The sequence below is a fragment of the Schistocerca cancellata genome, chromosome 3 (genome assembly GCF_023864275.1).
Source record: "Schistocerca cancellata isolate TAMUIC-IGC-003103 chromosome 3, iqSchCanc2.1, whole genome shotgun sequence".
NCBI classification, from domain to species: domain Eukaryota; kingdom Metazoa; phylum Arthropoda; class Insecta; order Orthoptera; family Acrididae; genus Schistocerca; species Schistocerca cancellata.
Genome location: NC_064628.1, coordinates 162,953,737 through 162,973,098, shown reverse-complemented (window position 1 = coordinate 162,973,098; position 19,362 = coordinate 162,953,737). Strand labels below are relative to the sequence as shown.

The 19,362-nt window shown below is 36.9% G+C and overlaps 1 protein-coding gene across 10 annotated transcripts in view; it reads right to left on the bottom strand.

Annotated features, from left to right (window-relative positions):
• LOC126174783 (tyrosine-protein kinase Src64B) overlaps positions 1–19,362 on the bottom strand; it is a 264,444-nt gene that overhangs the window by 116,786 nt on the left and 128,296 nt on the right. For 9 of the 10 annotated variants that reach the window (XM_049921134.1, XM_049921133.1, XM_049921141.1 and 6 more), the window contains 2 exons: positions 16,532–16,711; positions 8,799–8,948 (listed from right to left, as the gene is read on the bottom strand). In XM_049921134.1, the coding sequence (XP_049777091.1) occupies positions 8,799–8,948; positions 16,532–16,574 (193 nt within the window). In that variant the 5' untranslated portion in view covers positions 16,575–16,711. The remainder of the gene's footprint in view (positions 1–8,798; positions 8,949–16,531; positions 16,712–19,362) is intronic. The other variant, XM_049921142.1, reaches the window with a different exon arrangement.

Below are 19,362 nucleotides of genomic sequence, written 5' to 3'. Positions count from 1 at the left end.
CTCCATTATACATTACTCCATCATCTGAAAAAAGTCTGAGGTTACTATTAACACTGTCTGCATGGTCATTAACACACAACATGAACAGCAACGGTCCCAACACACTTCCCTGGGGCACACCCAAAATTACTGCTACATCTGACAATGACCCTCCATCCAAGATAACATGCTGCATCCTCCCTGCCAGAAAATCTTCAATGCAGTCACAAATTTCAATTGATACTCTATATGCTCATACTTTTAACAATAAGCACAGGTGTGTTACCGAGTCAAATACTTTTCAGAAATCAAGAAATACTACATCTACCTGGCTGCCTTGATCCAAAGCTTTCAGTGTGTCATGTGAGAAAAGCGCGAGTTATGTTTCGCATGATCGATGTTTTCGGAATCCATGACAATTGGCTTTGAGGAGGTCATTTTGTCAATATACAAAACAAATGAATGAAATCATAGCTGATTGTAAATTTCAGCTACCATCAAGAAATGATAAAACATGTCAACAATAAAAGAGATGTAAAAAGTGATGGAAGTAAACTTGGTATTCACCCTCATTGGCAAGGAAGTGTTAGTGACCAAATCACATATAAACCTCATTCAAGTCATTATCACAAGAGACATAACTTTGTATCATAACGTATCAATGTTGGTAAATGGTAGCTGGCAAGGTCTAAGGAAACAATAACTAAAACTCTGTAACATTGTCTACGAGTGTGAGCTTTAACTGTGAAAATTATTCAAATGATTCCTCTGGCAATTTATTCCCCTTCTTTCACTTTCTACCTACTTGTATCTGACAACTGCACTTTTCTAAAAATTACATCTTTCAAGATGACAATGCCTAAATACACATGGCTGGAAATCTCAAAGATTGGATTGACGGGTATTAGGGTGAAAAACGTATCGACCCTGTGGTGAATAAAATCTTCCACACTTTTGTCAAAGTCACCAATTTTGAATCAGTGAGGATGACTGACCTCTAAAATAGTATATCTTCCCTAACCTACACAACTGCCAAATTGACATAACCCACAGCCATTGCAGTCTTCATTTGAAATGATACATATATCACTGAATACATTAGTGAAGCATTTCCCGTGTGTCTCTTCTTTCATGGAGTATCTCACTGATATGACCTAACATCAGTCTCTTCTGATTAATGCTTCTCCTTCCTTACTCTGGCAACAACGTTAATGTGCATTTTTTTTATGTATCCACAATTCTATCACTGTACTGAAGGGCAGCAAAGATGGAAGGTTTTCTCTTTCTCTCATTTGAGCTGTCCTATCCCACACTGCATATGTTTTTGGACTGCTCACCTGTCTCCATTACGGCAGAACAGCAGAGTCTAAACAAAGATGCACTGAAATCCCACATAACTCATCTCACAGCAATCTGGAATTTGTACACTTGGAGTATGAGCATTGTAGGCTTTGGGAATGCAAAAGTGAGTGCTTCAATTTGCAAGAGAATTCTGTATTTTGCAGTCACACAGCAAGGGTCAATCAATATTTATTTTTGGTTCTCTGTTTATCTAACCATAGACAATCTTACCTTCAATTGCTAATATCTGTGAGATTGTCTATGGGAGTGAGCTTTAACTGTGAAAATTATTCATGCGGCCCCTTCAGCAATTCAATCTTCTTCTTTCTCTTTCTGCTTTCTCATACCTGATAACTGCTTTAATTGTAACTCTTGGTAATTAACACTTCCTTTTTTCCCCTTCCTTTCCCTTCATATTTCCACAGTGCTTAAGTGGTAAGGATGTCATTCATTCGTAACTGTACCTGAAAGCTATTTTATTAAAAAAAAAATGACAGTTTTCATTGCCTATCACAGGGAGCTTCCAAGGTGACATGTTTCTATTGTTTAGTGGAGTAAGTGCTATGATGAATATTTATGACAAAAGAAAATCCAGGATGGCATAATGACAATATTCTTTACAACAGGTGTACCAAGTATGACTAAGTTCTGGATCTATGGCTTAGAGAAGCTACAGTTCCTAAGTAGTCTCAATAATTATGGCTCTAGCTTTTTCAGTGATGTACTGTCCCTGAATTATTCCTCACTTATTTTTACATGGTTTGAAAAACTGCACTTTTCTTGAAGTGAGATCATCTTTCAAATCATGGGTACGTGGTTGATCATTGTTGTTAGGAGTAAAATTCCTTTAATTTTCAATGCGATAGGGTCTGTACCTGTGATTAATTTTTTGAACAATTTTATGATGCCTTCAGTTGCCATTCTCTTTATTTCATGTACAATTGTACAGTTTCGGCCTTACGCCATTTTCAAGTATCTAAAACAAAAGCATTATCCATTAGATACATTAGTGACACTTGTGATTTTCATTTTGGAACAAGTCACATCTGTAGATATACTAGGTGCAGTAAAACTTACTTTATGTATGATTTTTTAGTATGCCATGTATGTTTTTACTTCCACACAATAATAATAATAATAATAATAATAATAATAATAATAATTTTATTGTCGTTTGGCCATTACAGCAATAGACATCATCATATACATACCAAAATACAATTAATAGTTTGAAAGAAACAACAGGTTTGTTGTTAACATTATAGTATTATATTACAGTTGATAAATTCTCTTATATCATAGAATGGGTGGAGGACTAGCCAGTCATGAATTGTTTGTGTGAATAATTGTTCAGGTAGTTCTTGAACAGATTGAGGAAGATTATTAAATAATTTGTACCCCATGATTTCGTAGCTGTTGAGTGACTTTGACAATCTGTGGTAAGGAATATAGAGGCACCTATTCCTTCTTGTATTGTGGCTATGTACATTTTCTCTGGTTTTTGTTTCTGGTAATTTCTTCTTCATATAAATTAGAACATAGTATATGTACAAGTTTATAACAGTCATGATTTTCTGTTCACAGAACAATGGTTTACAGTGTGCCTTATATGCAGAACCAGTAATTATCCTAATAGCTTTTTTTGCAGTATTAATATGTCATGTACACAGCTAGAGTTCCCCCACAAAATATTCCATATGTTATTATACTTTGAAAGAATGAAAAATAGGATGTTCTAACATATTTTTTAGGAACACAATCCATAAGTCTCCTTAACAGGTAAATAACTCTTGACAATTTACCACTAATATATTGTATATGTTGACCCAAGATAATTTATCAACAATGTATACCCCCAAAAATTTGACATAACTTGGATCATCTGACAGAAGCTTGTCTCTAAGACTACAGACCATCTGCTGTGTTTTGTTTTCATTCAGCAGGAATCCATTTGCCTTGAACCAATAGGATGCTTGGTCAATTGTCTTTGCTGCACAAGTTTTAAGGCTATTGAAATCTGCACTAGCATGAAGAAATGTTGCTTTATCTGCATACCACACAGTGGTGGACTTGATAAATGACAGCAAATCATTTATCGTTATCAGGAACAAAAAGGGGCCCAGCACAGATCCCTGCGGAACATCTACCTTGACTTGTTCTATACTCGACATTTCTCTCCCTACACAAACAACTTGCTTACGATTCTGAAGATATGATTTTATTAATTTAAGGCTCTTATGTCTAATGCCATAGAATTCCAGTTTTTCTAGGAGTGGCTTATGCTTTACACAGTCAAAAGCTTTGCTTAGATCACAAAATGTGAGTTGAGCATAGCCCTTATCCTCAAACAATTGATGTAAGTATTTGACTACAAAGTCTATAGCATCCACAATAGACAACTTTTTCCTAAAACCATACTGAGATTCACTAATTATTCCTAATTTTTCAAAATGGACAGATAGCTGTTGGTAAATTACACATTCCAGTATTTTAAAAAAAGCTGGGACTATAGAGATTGGTCTGTAACTGGAAGGTGAGTCCATATCTCCCTTTTTATATATTGGAACTACCCTAGCCACTTTGAGTTCTTTGGGAAAATATCCATCAGATATGCATTTATTTATACAGAATGTTATGGGGTACACAATATAGTCTATTACTTTCTTTAGTAAATTACAGGATATGTCATATATATCTACACTGTCTGAAGATTTCACCCGTTTTACAATGCTTAGGACATGACTAGGTGAGACCTTGGAGAACATAAGCGTACCTGTGTCTGTTGGTGTTCTGCAAACATTTTTAGAAAGTAACTCTGATGAATTGGTATCATGTTTGATTATAGTATTTCCTACATCTTCAACAGATTTAATAAAGAAATCATTGAACTTTTGGGGACTTATATTAATTTTTTTGCTTCTTACATCTTTAGCAAACACCATTTATTAATTTCCATGCAGCTTTGCACTTATTTGTGGAATTATCAATGGTATTTAAATTATGTGCTTTTTTGGCTTCCATGATGGCTTTTTTATACTCATTCCTGCATTTTATATAGGCTAATCTGGCATGTTCTGTTTCCTGATTGCTACAACACCGTAACTTGGTTTTCCATATTTAATAATTGTTTAGTGAAACATGAATTTTGTCTGTTTGTAGCCCTGTTTGTAAAGCCTTTGTCAGTTAATTTGCATTTCTTTATGGGGATGTTGTCATTAAATTGTGCCAGAACTATTTTAAAAAATCTCTCAAATAATAGTTTCCCTGACAAATCAGCACTAAGCCTATAACTTGTGTCACCATGACATTGGTTGAACCAGTCTCTCTCAGCAAGGGACTTACAGAGCTGAACAATTTTGTCATCTGTGACAGGCCTGGTGAGTATAACTTTTGGGGCAGGCTTAGGAATATTACTATTATCAATACAGAACCTACTTGTATAGTTTAAAGATACAGAGTCATGATCTGAAAATGGAAACGCTGTGATATCACATGATTCTTCTGTAGTTTTAAAGTTGACAAAAATATTGTCAAGACATGCTTTATCTCTTGTGGGCCTGTTATTGATTGAGTGCAAATTGCACTGTCTTAGAAGGTTTTTCAACTCAGTCACAGTATGTTTATGTGTTGTTATATCAAACTCTGCATTCAGATCTCCACCAATTACTATGTCATAATGCAACCATCTGGTCCCTCTTAGTACATCTAACAGCATGTCCAATTTTTCTAGAAATACATTGATGATACCCTTAGGTGACCTGCAAAGGGATACTATTACTAACTTAAGACTGTCCATAACTATACCAGTGGCTTCAAAGTTCTGTTCCTCACATAAATAATCTAGGTCCAACTTAACAATGGAGCAGCTGAATGACTGATTAATATATATTGCCACACCACCTCTTATATGCAATTTTCTACAGTAACTATTTGCTACATTATAGTTATCAAGTTTGACAACTGGACGTACACTCTCAGTAACCCAATGTTCACTCAGACAGAAAATATCAAATTTGTTATCTAGTCCAAAACTGTTTACAATAAATTCTTTATCTATTAGTCCTTGAACATTCAGATAGCAAATTTTAAGATCATAATTGTTGTTTATTTTAGATTGAACGTTTTGGTGAGGTGTTATGAAATTTGTTACACTACTTATCTCGTGGGCTTCTTCATCTTGCTGCCTTCCACTAAAAAATCATTTAGACGGGCAGGAGATGCTGTTTTCCGTCTACCCGTAACACTTGATGCTGCTTCTCCTGCTGCAATTCTTGAAAGAAAAGTGCTCCTAAAATACTGTAAAACCTCTATAATTTTATTTTATTAGCATAACATGGAGTCTTAGAAGCAACGACCTACATGGCATAATTTACTAAAATTACCCATAAAGTAAGTTATAATGCACCTAGTATATCTATAGATATGACTTCTTCCTAAACCAAAATCACTAATGTATCCAATGTATAATGCTTCCATTTTAGACACTTGAAAATGGCCTAAGGCCAAAATTGAACAATCGTACATGAAGGCAATGGCAGCTGAAGGCATCACGAAATGATCCATAAAATTTCTTTGTAAACATGTGGATGTAACCCCAAGTACGTATGGGTGTACATCATTCCCCTACATCAACCATGGCATCACGGAAACTGTGTATTGAAGACATGACAAGTAACATGCTCTATCAGCCATTGGACGAGTTGCCAAGTAATCTGGGATCAGCAATTTGAAACTTGTGGACTTTCATAATGAAGAGAGATGGTATAATGAAAAATAATATACAGAAATGAAAGAATATGAAAATAAGAAAAATTAATTACTTGGGTTTGATCACCTGTTGCAGGAATACAAGTGGAATAAAACAGTGGAAAATCTAGGATGGAATAATGACAATATTATGAAAAGGATAGTTGCTACCAACCATACTGTGGAGATGTTGATTTGTACACGGGCACAACGAAAAAACTAAGTAAGCTTTTGGGTACACGCACATGCACACGAAAGCAAGCACACCTCATGCACACCCAACCACCTCATGCACACCCAACCACCAACTCCAGCATCTCAAGCCGGAATTCCATTCCGGCCTGATGTGCTTGAGTTGGTGGCCATGTGTGCAAGAGGTGCGCTTTTTTTGTGTGTGTGTGTGTGTGTGTGTGTGTGTGTGTGTGTGTGTGTGTGTGTGTGTGTGTGTGGCCAAAAGCTACACGCGACTGTCTTTTAATCATGTCTGTCTGCAACTTGACGCATCTTTATGGTAAGTAGCAATCTATCTTTTCCTACGTTGTTGATATTCCTACCTGGAGTTTCCATTGTTTGACTTTTAACAATGCAGAAATCCAAGTGGGATATTCAAATTTAGTATATCAAGTATTTCCAACGAATTGCCATTATTTGGTGCCTTTTTCTTGTGTAGCTTATACAGAACATATTGCATTTCAAACAAATTTGCACCAAAAAAACATGGGATATCAATCAACTTCCAGTCAACAAATGAAGTGGTGTGAATAATGTTTCTAAAAATTACAATTGTAAACAACCCAAAACCGGGATAGCAGTGATTCAACAAACGGTAGAAAGTTTGCCCAGAGCTGAAACATCTGACAGAGATATTTGCTTCAATCAAGAATGAGACAGACTACAGTGATTCAATAACAAGAATTAAGGTATGTTCAAGCAGTATTTGCCTCAGGAGCCAAAAAAACTGTGACTGAAAAGTATATGTTGAACCAATGGCAATGGCTTCATTTCTCAGTCTGAAATATTTATGGAAAAATATAGGTTCTGCTCATAACTGCTCATTCCAATCAGCCAGGCAGCACATTGCCTGATGGGAGCAGCACAATCGACAAAACTCAGACAGTCTACAAACTGTACTAATATTAACTTTTCAGATTGCTACCAAGCTTAACCCAGCATGAAGTGCAGTGGACAGTGGCACTGTTGTCACCATCCTGTGTTGTTTTAACGGCACTGAGTTGTGTTTCTCATGTCATGAACTCTGTATGCCGCATCTGCTTTCAGACATAAAGGCAGATGGCGTGCTATATACAGTGCTGTCTTCTAATGAAGTCATGCTAGGTTTGTAGTGAGGGTAAAACTCTCAAGTGTTGGATGAGTAACTTCAATTTATATTGATTCAACTCTCTCCATCTGTTACAGCTCAAAGTGTCTTTAAGGAGTGCACAAATAATACTGAAAAATCTCTTCATGAAAGAGCTGTGAAAATACTTATGAAAGAACTGGAATGGAAGCATTGCTTGAGATAAGTTTCCTCTGGTTGGAAAGTAACTTTTATCAATTTAATGCATATATAACTGTAGGAACTAATCTTAATATAATTTTCTGCACATACATAACTTTGTGTGAAAATGCAATGAAACAAATTTAAAAGATACATCATGGGAATATTGTACTGCTGAACATTAATTGTGATTTAAACATTTTCACTAAGCAGCATCATAGGTTTTAAATAAAATTTCTGGTAAAAACGTCACAGCATGTTTCTTTTCACATGTGTTGGTAGCATATTGTAGATTTTTTAACGTGCAATTTAGTAAGTGCTCATAAAACTTGCTGAACAGCAATTAAATGTCAACTTTTGTCTTGCTGCAGTTCTGTCAACAAGAGAAAGGAGATTCTTTGTGTATCAGACTGATCATTATTCATGTTATGACTTAGCTGACAAAAAGTATCAACTGCTGCAGTTGAACAGTGTCGCAGACAATAACTCAACGGCTTCCGCATCGTAGGAGTATAATGTACACAAAACCACATCATTACCCTATTCAGTGTAGACACATGAATGCATAACACCTCAAGCAAAAGATTCACCACAAAACTTGTACTTTTTGATTTGTGTTCATTTCTACAGTGCAGACAAAAATGCATCTCTATCTGTATGAATGGAATTCTATGAATGAGACTTCCTGCAAGCAATATTTAATTTAAAGTATCTTTATAACCAAATTTAAGTGCATTGAAAGCACGTGAGCTATTCCACACATCGAAATCCACTGTCAGTGTTGCAACAGAAACTGTTTTCAGATTTATGAGTTCTCATACCACAATCTAAGTTGTTTTCATACTGGCTTTTGTTTACCGCTGCATTATGTAATTGTATTTATCTTTCAAATAGCTGCTGCTACTTCATTTCACAGTAAGCACAGCAAGTTTTTCAAGGAGTCGAGTAATCTAACTATACATTAGCTAGTATTGATTTCCTTCAAATACTACAGTGGGTTAATATTCAATTTTTTAGTGAAAATTAAGGTTTATTTTCTTACAGTCTGTTACAGAAAACATGTTTCAAGTATTTTGACTAAAGTCATAAAGCTATGACATGTCTGTTTTCCTTGTTTGCCTTTAGGGAAGTTGGTAGACTACAGCTGTTATGGTCTTCACATAGCCTCACTAGCCAACAGAAAAGTTAAATAATATTGTCTAGTTTTCTAAACAACAATGATGAATAAACGTACATGGTGCAGTTGGTGTGCGAATGATGTCAGCTCCTGGCCTTTTGACTTGTCCACCTGGCCTGTTTGGGTCAGGTGTATATCTAGGATCACCATTACTTCCTTGCGTCCCGTTATCTGATCCATCTGGTATCTTGTATCCTGGATGGTAAACTTTCAAAATAAATATATAGTTAGGTATGTTACTCTGGATATAAAAACATGCAGACAATATAAAAAAAACCACACACACACACACACACACACACACACACACACACACACCTAAGATGCCTTTCTGGCTCACTCAATCTCTATTTCTCTACCCACTGTTTACAATTTCCTGCCTGTAATTATCTCTCTCACATTACCCAATCTGGTTACACTTTTAAGTTCACTATTAATAAACTCTTGCTGGTTGTAGCCTGTAATACTAATGTTCATGTTTAATTTCAATCACTGACAAGAATACATATTTTTTTGCATAGCAGTTATAATTAAAAAAAACTGTTTAAACATTAAGCTGAATTGTAAAGCACATTAGTTATTTATTAATTTTGTAGTATTGAAATGTCTTTGCAGTAGTGCCATTTTTGAAAACTGTGTATGCTGAATAAGTGGGTGTCACTTCACTGTGACGTCATACACAAAAGAAGCCTACTACATTCACAGGTGAACCACATATTTTAACAAAATTCTACATACATTCTTCTGTAATCTTGAAAGTGTACTGTAGATTCCACAGTAGCAGTACTATAAAAGACAGAGGACAGATTTTATTATCAACTTTTTCTTTTGCTGTTTTTGTTTACCAAGAATAGCCACAATAGCTATCATGAAAATATCACTGAGTCACCACAGAAATCATCCTTAAACACTGGACGAACTTGTGTGGGCCATTGGTCAAAGAGTGTGACAGCTTTGAGTAGCAGTTTCTCGACCACTTTGTGGACAGCATGCAAGGGGGAACCTAAGCATCTTCCAATGTATTGAATACAGCAATGTAGCACTGAAAGGTTTCCAGTAATGGATTTTGATACACACAGAAGTACAAATATGTACACTTTTGAACATATTTCTTTTATTTTTGGTTATTGTTTGATTTTATTTTACAATATAGCTATTGTTCAGATTCATAAGACTTACTTTTTCATTTACTGCTTGCCTCGACTGAGTGCAGACATGTTCAAAGATATGCACGTGGTGCAAAACTCTTTTTCAGTTGTTACATGACTTATTAACCTTGTGTGAACTCTTGCAAAAAACTTCAAGTGTTACATTGGTGCCACAAAGAGACAAAACACAAATGAATATACTTCACATAAATGAACCCTAGATTTACAAACATGTTATTGATAAGGATATCAATGAGGTACTGAACATTTGGTTACCTGGTATATAAGATACTACTAAATATTATTGCAACTGTTGAAATAACTTACAAGAGTGCAGCCAGGTAATCTCAACAACAACTGCCAATATTTCAATGATGAACACCCTGTCATTATCAATCCCCAAAATGAAATGCTGAGATGTTCACCTGTAGTAATATCGGCAGTAGTTGAGGTTGTCGCCCGGCTGCATTCCTAGAAGATAACTGAACATTTGATATACTGGGATAAGCTCAAGTTTCACTATGGTAATTGCGTTACAGATCTTCCATTTTAGTCCATTTCAATCACTTTCTCAGTTACTTGGCACACCATTTAATTAAGTTGTTTATTTTCCATACGTAGTATTTGTATTTCTAGATACTGGTTTCCAAATGTATGTTCTTCCCAGTCCATTCATCACACATTTATCATTTTAAGCTCATTTCAACAAAATATTGTATGGATTCAGAAATAAGAAATGAGACAGGTGTAACTTTAACAGTTATACAAATGATTTTAAACTTCACATCATTCCACTGAGCATCTTACTGGCACTACTACTGTCATGAATTGGCAGCATACCACATACCTTGTGCACTTCAAATCAGTGTGAATAATTTTGCACAAAATATAAAAACAAACAGAACTAAGTCAACACACTGAGCATTAAAGTTGCAGAGAAGCAGCATAAATGTATGAATACCATGGCATGCCAGTACTATGCGCAGAAGGAAATGCTAAAAGGTGGAAGGAATATACAGATGGTCTTATAAAGAGAACCAAACTTGAGGAAAATATATAAAAAGAGAAAATGAAGTAAGTGAAGATGGAGATGTGATACTGCAAGAAGAATTTGACAGAGCACTGAAAGACCTGAGTGGAAACAAGGCCCCTAGGATAAGCAACATTTCCTCCGACTTATCATAATCCTTGGGAGGGCCAGCAATGACAGAACTATTGCACCAGGGTTACAATATATGTGACACTGATGAAATACCTCTAACTTGAAGAAGAATACAACAACTCCAATTCCAATGAACACAGGTGCCGACACAGTAGAGTACTACTAAACCATCAGTTTAATAAGTCATGACTGCAAATATTGACACATATTACAGATGAACTCAAAATCTAGCAAAAGCTGACCTTGTGGAAGGTCAGTTTGGGTTGCAGAGAAGTGTAGGAACATGTCTTACCTCAGAAAGTAAGTTGAAGAAGGGAAAAATCTATGTTTATAGCATTTGCAGATACAGAGAAAGCTCTTGACAGTGTTGAGTGGAATAGACTCTTTAAAATTCTGAGAGCAGCAGGGATAAAATACAAGGAGCAAAAGGCTGTTAAACAACTTTTACAGAAACCAGACTGCAGCTGTAAGAGTTGAAAGGTATGGAAGGGATATAGTAGTTGAGAAGAAAATGAGACTGGGTCGTAGCCTATCCTCGATGTTACACAATCTGCATATTGACCAAGCAGTAAAGAAAACCAAGGAGAAATCTAGGAAGGGAATTAAAGTTCAGGGAGCAGAAATAAAAACTTAGCACTTGTTGAAGACTTTGTAATTCTGTCAGGGATGGAGAAAGACTTGGGAGAGCAGTCGAATGGATAGTGTCTTGAAATGGTATTGCAAGATGAACATTAACTAAAGTAAAACAATGGTAATGGAATGCAGTCAAATTAAATCAGGCAGTGCTAAGGAAATTAGATTAGAAACTGAGACATTAGAAGTAATACACGAGTTTAGTTATTTGGGTAGCTAACTAACTGATGATGGCCGAAGTAAAGATGTATAAAATGGAGACTGGGAACAGCATGAAAAGTGTTCTGAAGAAGAGGAGTTTCTTAACATCTGATATAAATTTAACTGATAGGAAGCCTTTACTGAAGGTATTTAAGCCTGGAGTGCAACCTGGTTGTTGTTGTGTTCTTCAGTCCTGAGAGTGGTTTGATGCAGCTCTCCATGCTACTCTATCCTGTGCAAGCTTCTTCATCTCCCAGTACTTACTGCAACCTACATCCTTCTGAATCTGCTTAGTGTATTCATCTCTTGGTCTCCCTCTACGATTTTTACCCTCCACGCTGCCCTCCAATGCTAAATTTGTGATCCCTCGATGCCTCAGAACATGTCCTACCAACCGATCCCTTCTTCTAGTCAAGTTGTGCCACAAACTTCTCTTCTCCCCAATCCTATTCAATACCACCTCATTAGTTACGTGATCTACCCACCTTATCTTCAGCATTCTTCTGTAGCACCACATTTCGAAAGCTTCTATTCTCTTCTTGTCCAAACTAGTTATCGTCCATGTCTCACTTCCATACATGGCTACACTCCATACAAATACTTTCAAAAACGACTTCCTGACACCTAAATCTATATTCGATGTTAACAAATTTCTCTTCTTCAGAAACGCTTTCCTTGCCATTGCCAGTCTACATTTTATATCCTCTCTACTTCGACCATCATCAGTTATTTTACTCCCTAAATAGCAAAACTCCTTTACTACTTTAAGTGTCTCATTTCCTAATATAATTCCCTCAGCATCACCCGACTTAATTCGACTACATTCCATTATCCTCATTTTGCTTTTGTTGATGTTCATCTTATATCCTCCCTTCAAGACACCATCCATTCCGTTCAACTGCTCTTCCAAGTCCTTTGCTGTCTCTGAGGTTCGCCGATGACATTGTAATTCTGTCAAAGTTTTTACTTCTTCTCCATGAATTTTAATACCTACTCCGAATTTTTCTTTTGTTTCCTTTACTGCTTGCTCAATATACAGATTGAATAACATCGGGGAGAGGCTACAACCCTGTCTCACTCCTTTCCCAACCACTGCTTCCCTTTCATGCCCCTCGACTCTTATAACTGCCATCTGGTTTCTGTACAAATTGTAAATAGCCTTTCGCTCCCTGTATTTTACCCCTGCCACCATCAGAATTTGAAAGAGAGTATTCCAGTCAACATTGTCAAAAGCTTTCTCTAAGTCTACAAATGCTAGAAACGTAGGTTTGCCTTTTCTTAATCTTTCTTCCAAGATAAGTCTTAAGGTCAGTATTGCCTCACGTGTTCCAACATTTCTACGGAATCCAAACTGATCTTCCCCGAGGTCGGCTTCTACCAGTTTTTCCATTCGTCTGTAAAGAATTCGCGTTAGTATTTTGCAGCTGTGACTTATTAAACTGATAGTTCGGTAACTTTCACATCTGTCAACACCTGCTTTCTTTGGGATTGGAATTATTATATTCTTCTTAAAGTCTGAGGGTATTTCGCCTGTCTCATATATCGTGCTCACCAGATGGTAGAGTTTTGTCATGACTGGCTTTCCCGAGGCCGTCAGTAGTTCCAATGGAATATTGTCTACTCCCGGGGCCTTGTTTCGACTCAGGTCTTTCAGTGCTGTGTCAAACTCTTCACGCAGTATCTTGTCTCCCATTTCATCTTCATCTACATCCTCTTCCATTTCCATAAAATTGTCCTCAAGTACATCGCCCTTGTATAAACCCTCTATATACTCCTTCCACCTTTCTGCTTTCCCTTCTTTGCTTAGAACTGGGTTGCCATCTGAGCTCTTGATATTCATACAAGTGGTTCTCTTCTCTCCAAAGGTCTCTTTAATTTTCCTGTAAGCGGTATCTATCTTACCCCTAGTGAGACAAGCCTCTACATCCTTACATTTGTCCTCTAGCCATCCCTGCTTAGCCATTTTGCACTTCCTGTCGATTTCATTTTTGAGACGTTTGTATTCCTTTTTGCCTGCTTCATTTACTGCATTTTTATATTTTCTCCTTTCATCAATTAAATTCAATATTTCTTCCGTTACCCAAGGATTTCTATTAGCCTGCGTCTTTTTACCTACTTGATCGTCTGCTGCCTTCACCACTTCATCCCTCAGAGCTACCCATTCTTCTTCTACTGTATTTCTTTCCCCCATTCCTGTCAATTGTTCCCTAATGCTCTCCCTGAAACTCTCTACAACCTCTGGATCTTTCAGTTTATCCAGGTCCCATCTCCTTAAATTCCCACCTTTTTGCAGTTTCTTCAGTTTCAATCTGCAGTTCATAACCAATAGATTGTGGTCAGAATCTACATCTGCCCCAGGAAATGTCTTACAATTTAAAACCTGGTTCCTAAATCTCTGTCTTACCATTATATAATCTATCTGAAACCTGGTATGTAAGTGAAATGTGGACAATAAGCAATTCAGACAAGACAAGCATGAAGCTTTTGAAATGTGCTGCTATAGAAGAATGTTGAAGACGAAATAAGTGGATCAAATAACTAATGAGGACGTATTGGATCTAATTCCGGAGAAAAAATTTTGGCACAACTTGATTAAAACAAGGGATCGGTTGATAGGGCACATCCTGCGGTGTCCTGCACCAATTTGGTAATGGAGGGAATTATGGGACACCAAAAACTATTGAGGGAAACTGCCTATTGGCTTCTGTCTCGGGTTCTTCGGCCGACGTTCATCTAATGATTTTTCTGACGTTTCGCCAGCACGAGTGGCTGGCATTGTCAAAGCTTCACCCTCCATTGCCGGTGGTGAACTGGCAACAGTTCACCGCTGGCAATGGAGGGTGAAGCTTTGACAATGCCAGCCACTCGTGCTGGCGAAACGTCAGAAAGATCATTAGATGAACGTCGGCCAAAGAACCCGAGACAGAAGCCAATAGGCAGTTTGTCAACAAGTGGCCACGAAAGCCTTAACAATTTTGTATTGAGGGAAAACTAAGCATGAAGGTTGCAGTAGTTATTCAGAGATGAATGGCTTGCACAGGTAGGGTAGCATGGAGATCTGCATCGAACCAGTCTTCAATCTGGAGACCACGATAATAACTCTGCACCCACAAAAAATATATTTGCAATTAGAATTTTTCTGCAAGGTAGAATATCAATTGTTAGTGATCATACTCTACCACTACATATTGTATACCCATGCCCATTCAATAGTACTGCAAAATTTTGTGGTCACTGTGTCAATAGAAATTCTGAGTGGTGTTTACACATTGGGATGTGTAAAGGAGTTTGCTCTTATTCAGGGTGTTTATAAATGAATATCGAGGTTTTAATGCTTTATAATATTTATTATATTAACCTTACAGTTGTAAATGATATGTCAAATGAAAGAGCAACTCAAACAGTTTTACCAAAAACCTTATAAACATTCAATGTGAGCACCATTTGTCACACAGCATATATCAAGTCTATAGCCAAGTTCTTCCCAAACGACAATGACAGGGCTTGCTTTGCATGGCTGCCATGTTCACCCGACCTAATGCCATGTGATTTTTTCCTTTTGGGCTTCGTGAAGGATTGTGTGTACATGACTCCGCTACCAGCAGACCTCCCTGAATTAAAAAACCAGACTGAAGCAGCTGTTGCTACAATCATTGAAGACACACTTATCAACATTTGGGAAGAACTCGGCTAAAGACTTGACGTGTGAGGTGTGACAAATGGTGCTCACATTGAACATTTATATGGTTTTTGGTAAAACTGTTTGAGTTGCTCTTTCATTTGACATATCATTTATAACTGTAAGTTTAATGTAATAAAAATTATAAAGCATTAAAACCCTGATATTCATTTATTAACACCCTGTATATCTTCAACTTTATCAAATATCACCTTCAATAACAGGATCCCATAATTCACATATATTTCATGACTAATTGCCCTGACTGTGCATACCCTGCCCCCGTTTCTGCATTATTGTATTCTGGTGTGGACAGATTAACTTCATTCTTATACTGTGATTATAATTTCTATTTTCATCTACCATCTCCCTACCAAACATTAAAAAAAAAAAATTGAATAATAACTGAACTTCCCAATAAATTATTATTGAGTGCCATACACTTCTTGATAACTGAGAATGTCTTCCTAACCCACTCAAAGTTTTTACTTTGCAATATCTTTCTGCTATTATCCAACCTCATTAAGACTCTTCTATACATTGTGCTGAAGTTAAACCTGGAAGAAAGGACATAAAATAGAACAGCTTAGTCACAGTCTAAGAACTGTTTCCAGAACGAATTCCCTGTCCAGCATAAAGTATTAACCTGCAACAACTTTCATTACATTGTACAGTCTGCTACAATCTGAAAGAATGACTGTGGAATCAATAATTATTTTTACGAGATTAAAAGAAGTGTCACTTTTTTGGCACAAAACCTGATTGTAGGCATCATCTTCTGCACGTGCTACAAAGGGGTGTTTCACCAAAGGTTAACAGTATATTTTTTTCCAAATTTATGTGATAATTTGTTTCGTAATTTTTAATTTAGTATAGCCCTCCTAATGGAATGAACCAGTCAGACACTAACATAATACTTCCACATACAACTACACTTTTAAATATGATACAAAAAGTAAAAGCTCACCTGTTGGTCCAGTGGTGTCAGGGCGACTACAACACATGCCCATGTTGAATGTTATGTTGTTATGGACTCGAGGAGCCAGATATCAGACCTAGTGCCTCATGCTTCTAGCAGTATGGGCACATTACATCTAATGCTGCACCACTTTTCATGCTGCATTGCGTGCTGCCAGTTTGCTGGTAGCTATAAACATAATTTCAATGTCACTGCAATGCTTACTGAACTATTTTAGTGAATGTAGGGTAATACTGAAATTTTACATAATGGTTGGTGGATGTGAGAGAAAAAAGTTATTTAATACAGAATTTATCTTAGCATGTGACAATTTAAAATAAAGATTGAAGTTTCAGCACTATTGCAAAGAACAGGTAAGTCTGCTTTAAAACTGTTTCACCTGCAGTAAAAATGTTAATGCAATTCAATAATGAATGGATTTTTACAATTACTTAAATGTGTTTTTATTTACTTTTTCATATTATGCATCCCAAATTTCAAACATTTAAATGAGCCAAATGAGTCCAGGCTGCAAAATATGTTCCCGACTCAGAATATTTCCTAAGATTCTGTAACAAATCGATGACAAGGATAATGGACAATAGTTTTGTGGATCACTTCTACTACCCTTCTTGTAGACAGATGTGATATGTGCCTTTTTCGGAGAATTGGGCCTTTTTTTTTTGTGTGTTCCCGGATCTATGATAGTTTATAGTTAGAAGAGGGGCTAACTCAGCCACAAATTCAGTATATAATCTGAAAGGGATTCCATTGGAGCCTGGAGCTTTGTTCAGCTTCAACAATTTCAGCTGTTTCTCAACACCATTAACACTAATACTTACTTCAATCATCTTTTCAGTGGTAAAGGGATTAAAGTGGGGCAATTCTCCTGGGTTTTCCTTGTAAAGGAACATTTGAAAACAGAGTTAGGCATTTCAGTTTTTGCTTTGCTGCCTTCAGTTTCAGTTCCTGTCTCATTCACTAGGTACTGGACACTAACTTTGGTGCCACTAACAGTCTTTACATAAAACCAGGATTTCTTTGGATTTTGTGAAATGTCACTTGACAATATTCTGCTACAGTAGTTACTGAAGACATCATGCAGTGCTCTCTTGACAGCCAAACACATTTCATTCAGCATCTCTCTATCCATAGCCTAAGCCTTGTTTTACACCTGTGATGCAGCATTCTCTGTTTTCTTAAAAGTTCCTTTATAGTGACTGCATACCATCGAGATTCCCTCCCATTATGAACTGCCCTACTGAGTCCATACCTATCCAGTGCATGGTCAACTATTCTTTTAAACTTGAGGTGGAGTTCCTTTACAAGCTCCTGACCTGTGCTGAAAGTTTCAATTTCCTCTTTGAGATACAACACTACTGATTTTTTATATAGTTTACTAAACAATATATATCTTTCTGCTTGTTTTAGTTGTCCTTTGTACTTTGGTAATCATTGTTGCCACAACTGCATCATTGTCACTGACACCAGTTCCAATGTGCATGTCCTCAAAGACGTCAGGTCTCTTTGCTGCCATTAGATTCAATACACTTCCATCATGAATGAGGTTCTTAACCATCTCTTCTAGGTAGCTCTCAGAAAATGCATTTAGTAAAGTTTCACAGAATGTCTTATCATGCCCACAAATAACAAAACTAATGTTTCCAGTTTTTTGTTGGATGGTTAAAGTCTCCACTGATGATTGTAGTATGACTGGGGAACTTACAAGTGAACTGAGGTTTTCTCTAGACTCTTCAGTTCCATCAGGCGCCGAGTCTGGGCAATAGAAGGATCCAATTACCATTTTATGCCCATCCCTGAAACTGAGTCTTGCCCAAACCATCTCACATGCAGCTTCAATTTCTATCTCAGTGGATTTGAGTTTCGTGTCCACTGTGACAAATACACCACCCACATTTCCCATTTGCCTATCCTTTCGACATACACTCAAATTCTCCCCAAAAATCTAACTGCTATCAGTTTCAGGTTTGCCACTGAGTTACTGCCTCTTCTCACTATAATCTACCATAGATCCCTCGAACAGAAAACTGTGCCCAGTTCTTGGAAAAAGGCACTGGTCATACCCTTCTACATGAAGGGTAGTAGAAGTGTTCCACAAAACTACCATTCAATATCCTTGAAATCAATTTGTGTAGAATCTCACAACATACTCTGAGCACAAATGTAATGATGTATCTTGAACACAATGACTTTCTCAATGCCAACCAGCATGGATTTCGAAAACTTCAGTCACGTGAAACCCAACTCCCACTTTTCTCACATTACATACTGAAAGCTTTAGATCAAGGCAACCATGTTCCAAAAAGCATTTGACTGCACACCTATGCTTATTGTCACAAGTATGATCATAGGAGGAATCAAGTGAAATTTGTGACTGGACTGAGGACATTTTGGTAGCAAGAATACGCATGTTATCTTGGATGGAGAGTCATCGTGACATGTAGAAGAAACTTCAGGTGTGCCCTAGGGAAGTGTTGGGACCCTTTCTGTTCATATTATATATTAATGAACTTGCAGACAATATTAATAGCCAACCAGGCTTTTTGCAGATGATGCAGTTAGATAATATCTGTAATGAGAGAAGCTGCATAAATATTCAGTCAGATCTTGATGAGATTTCAACGTGGTGCAGAGACTGGCGACTTGCTCTAAATGTTTAGAAATGCAGAATTTTGCACTTCACAACAGGAAAAAAATGTAGTATCCTATGACTATAATCTGCTGGAATCTGACAACTCATATAAATACCTGGGTGTAACACTTTTAGGGATATGAAATGGAATGATCACACAGGTTCAGTTTTGGGTAAAGCAGATGGT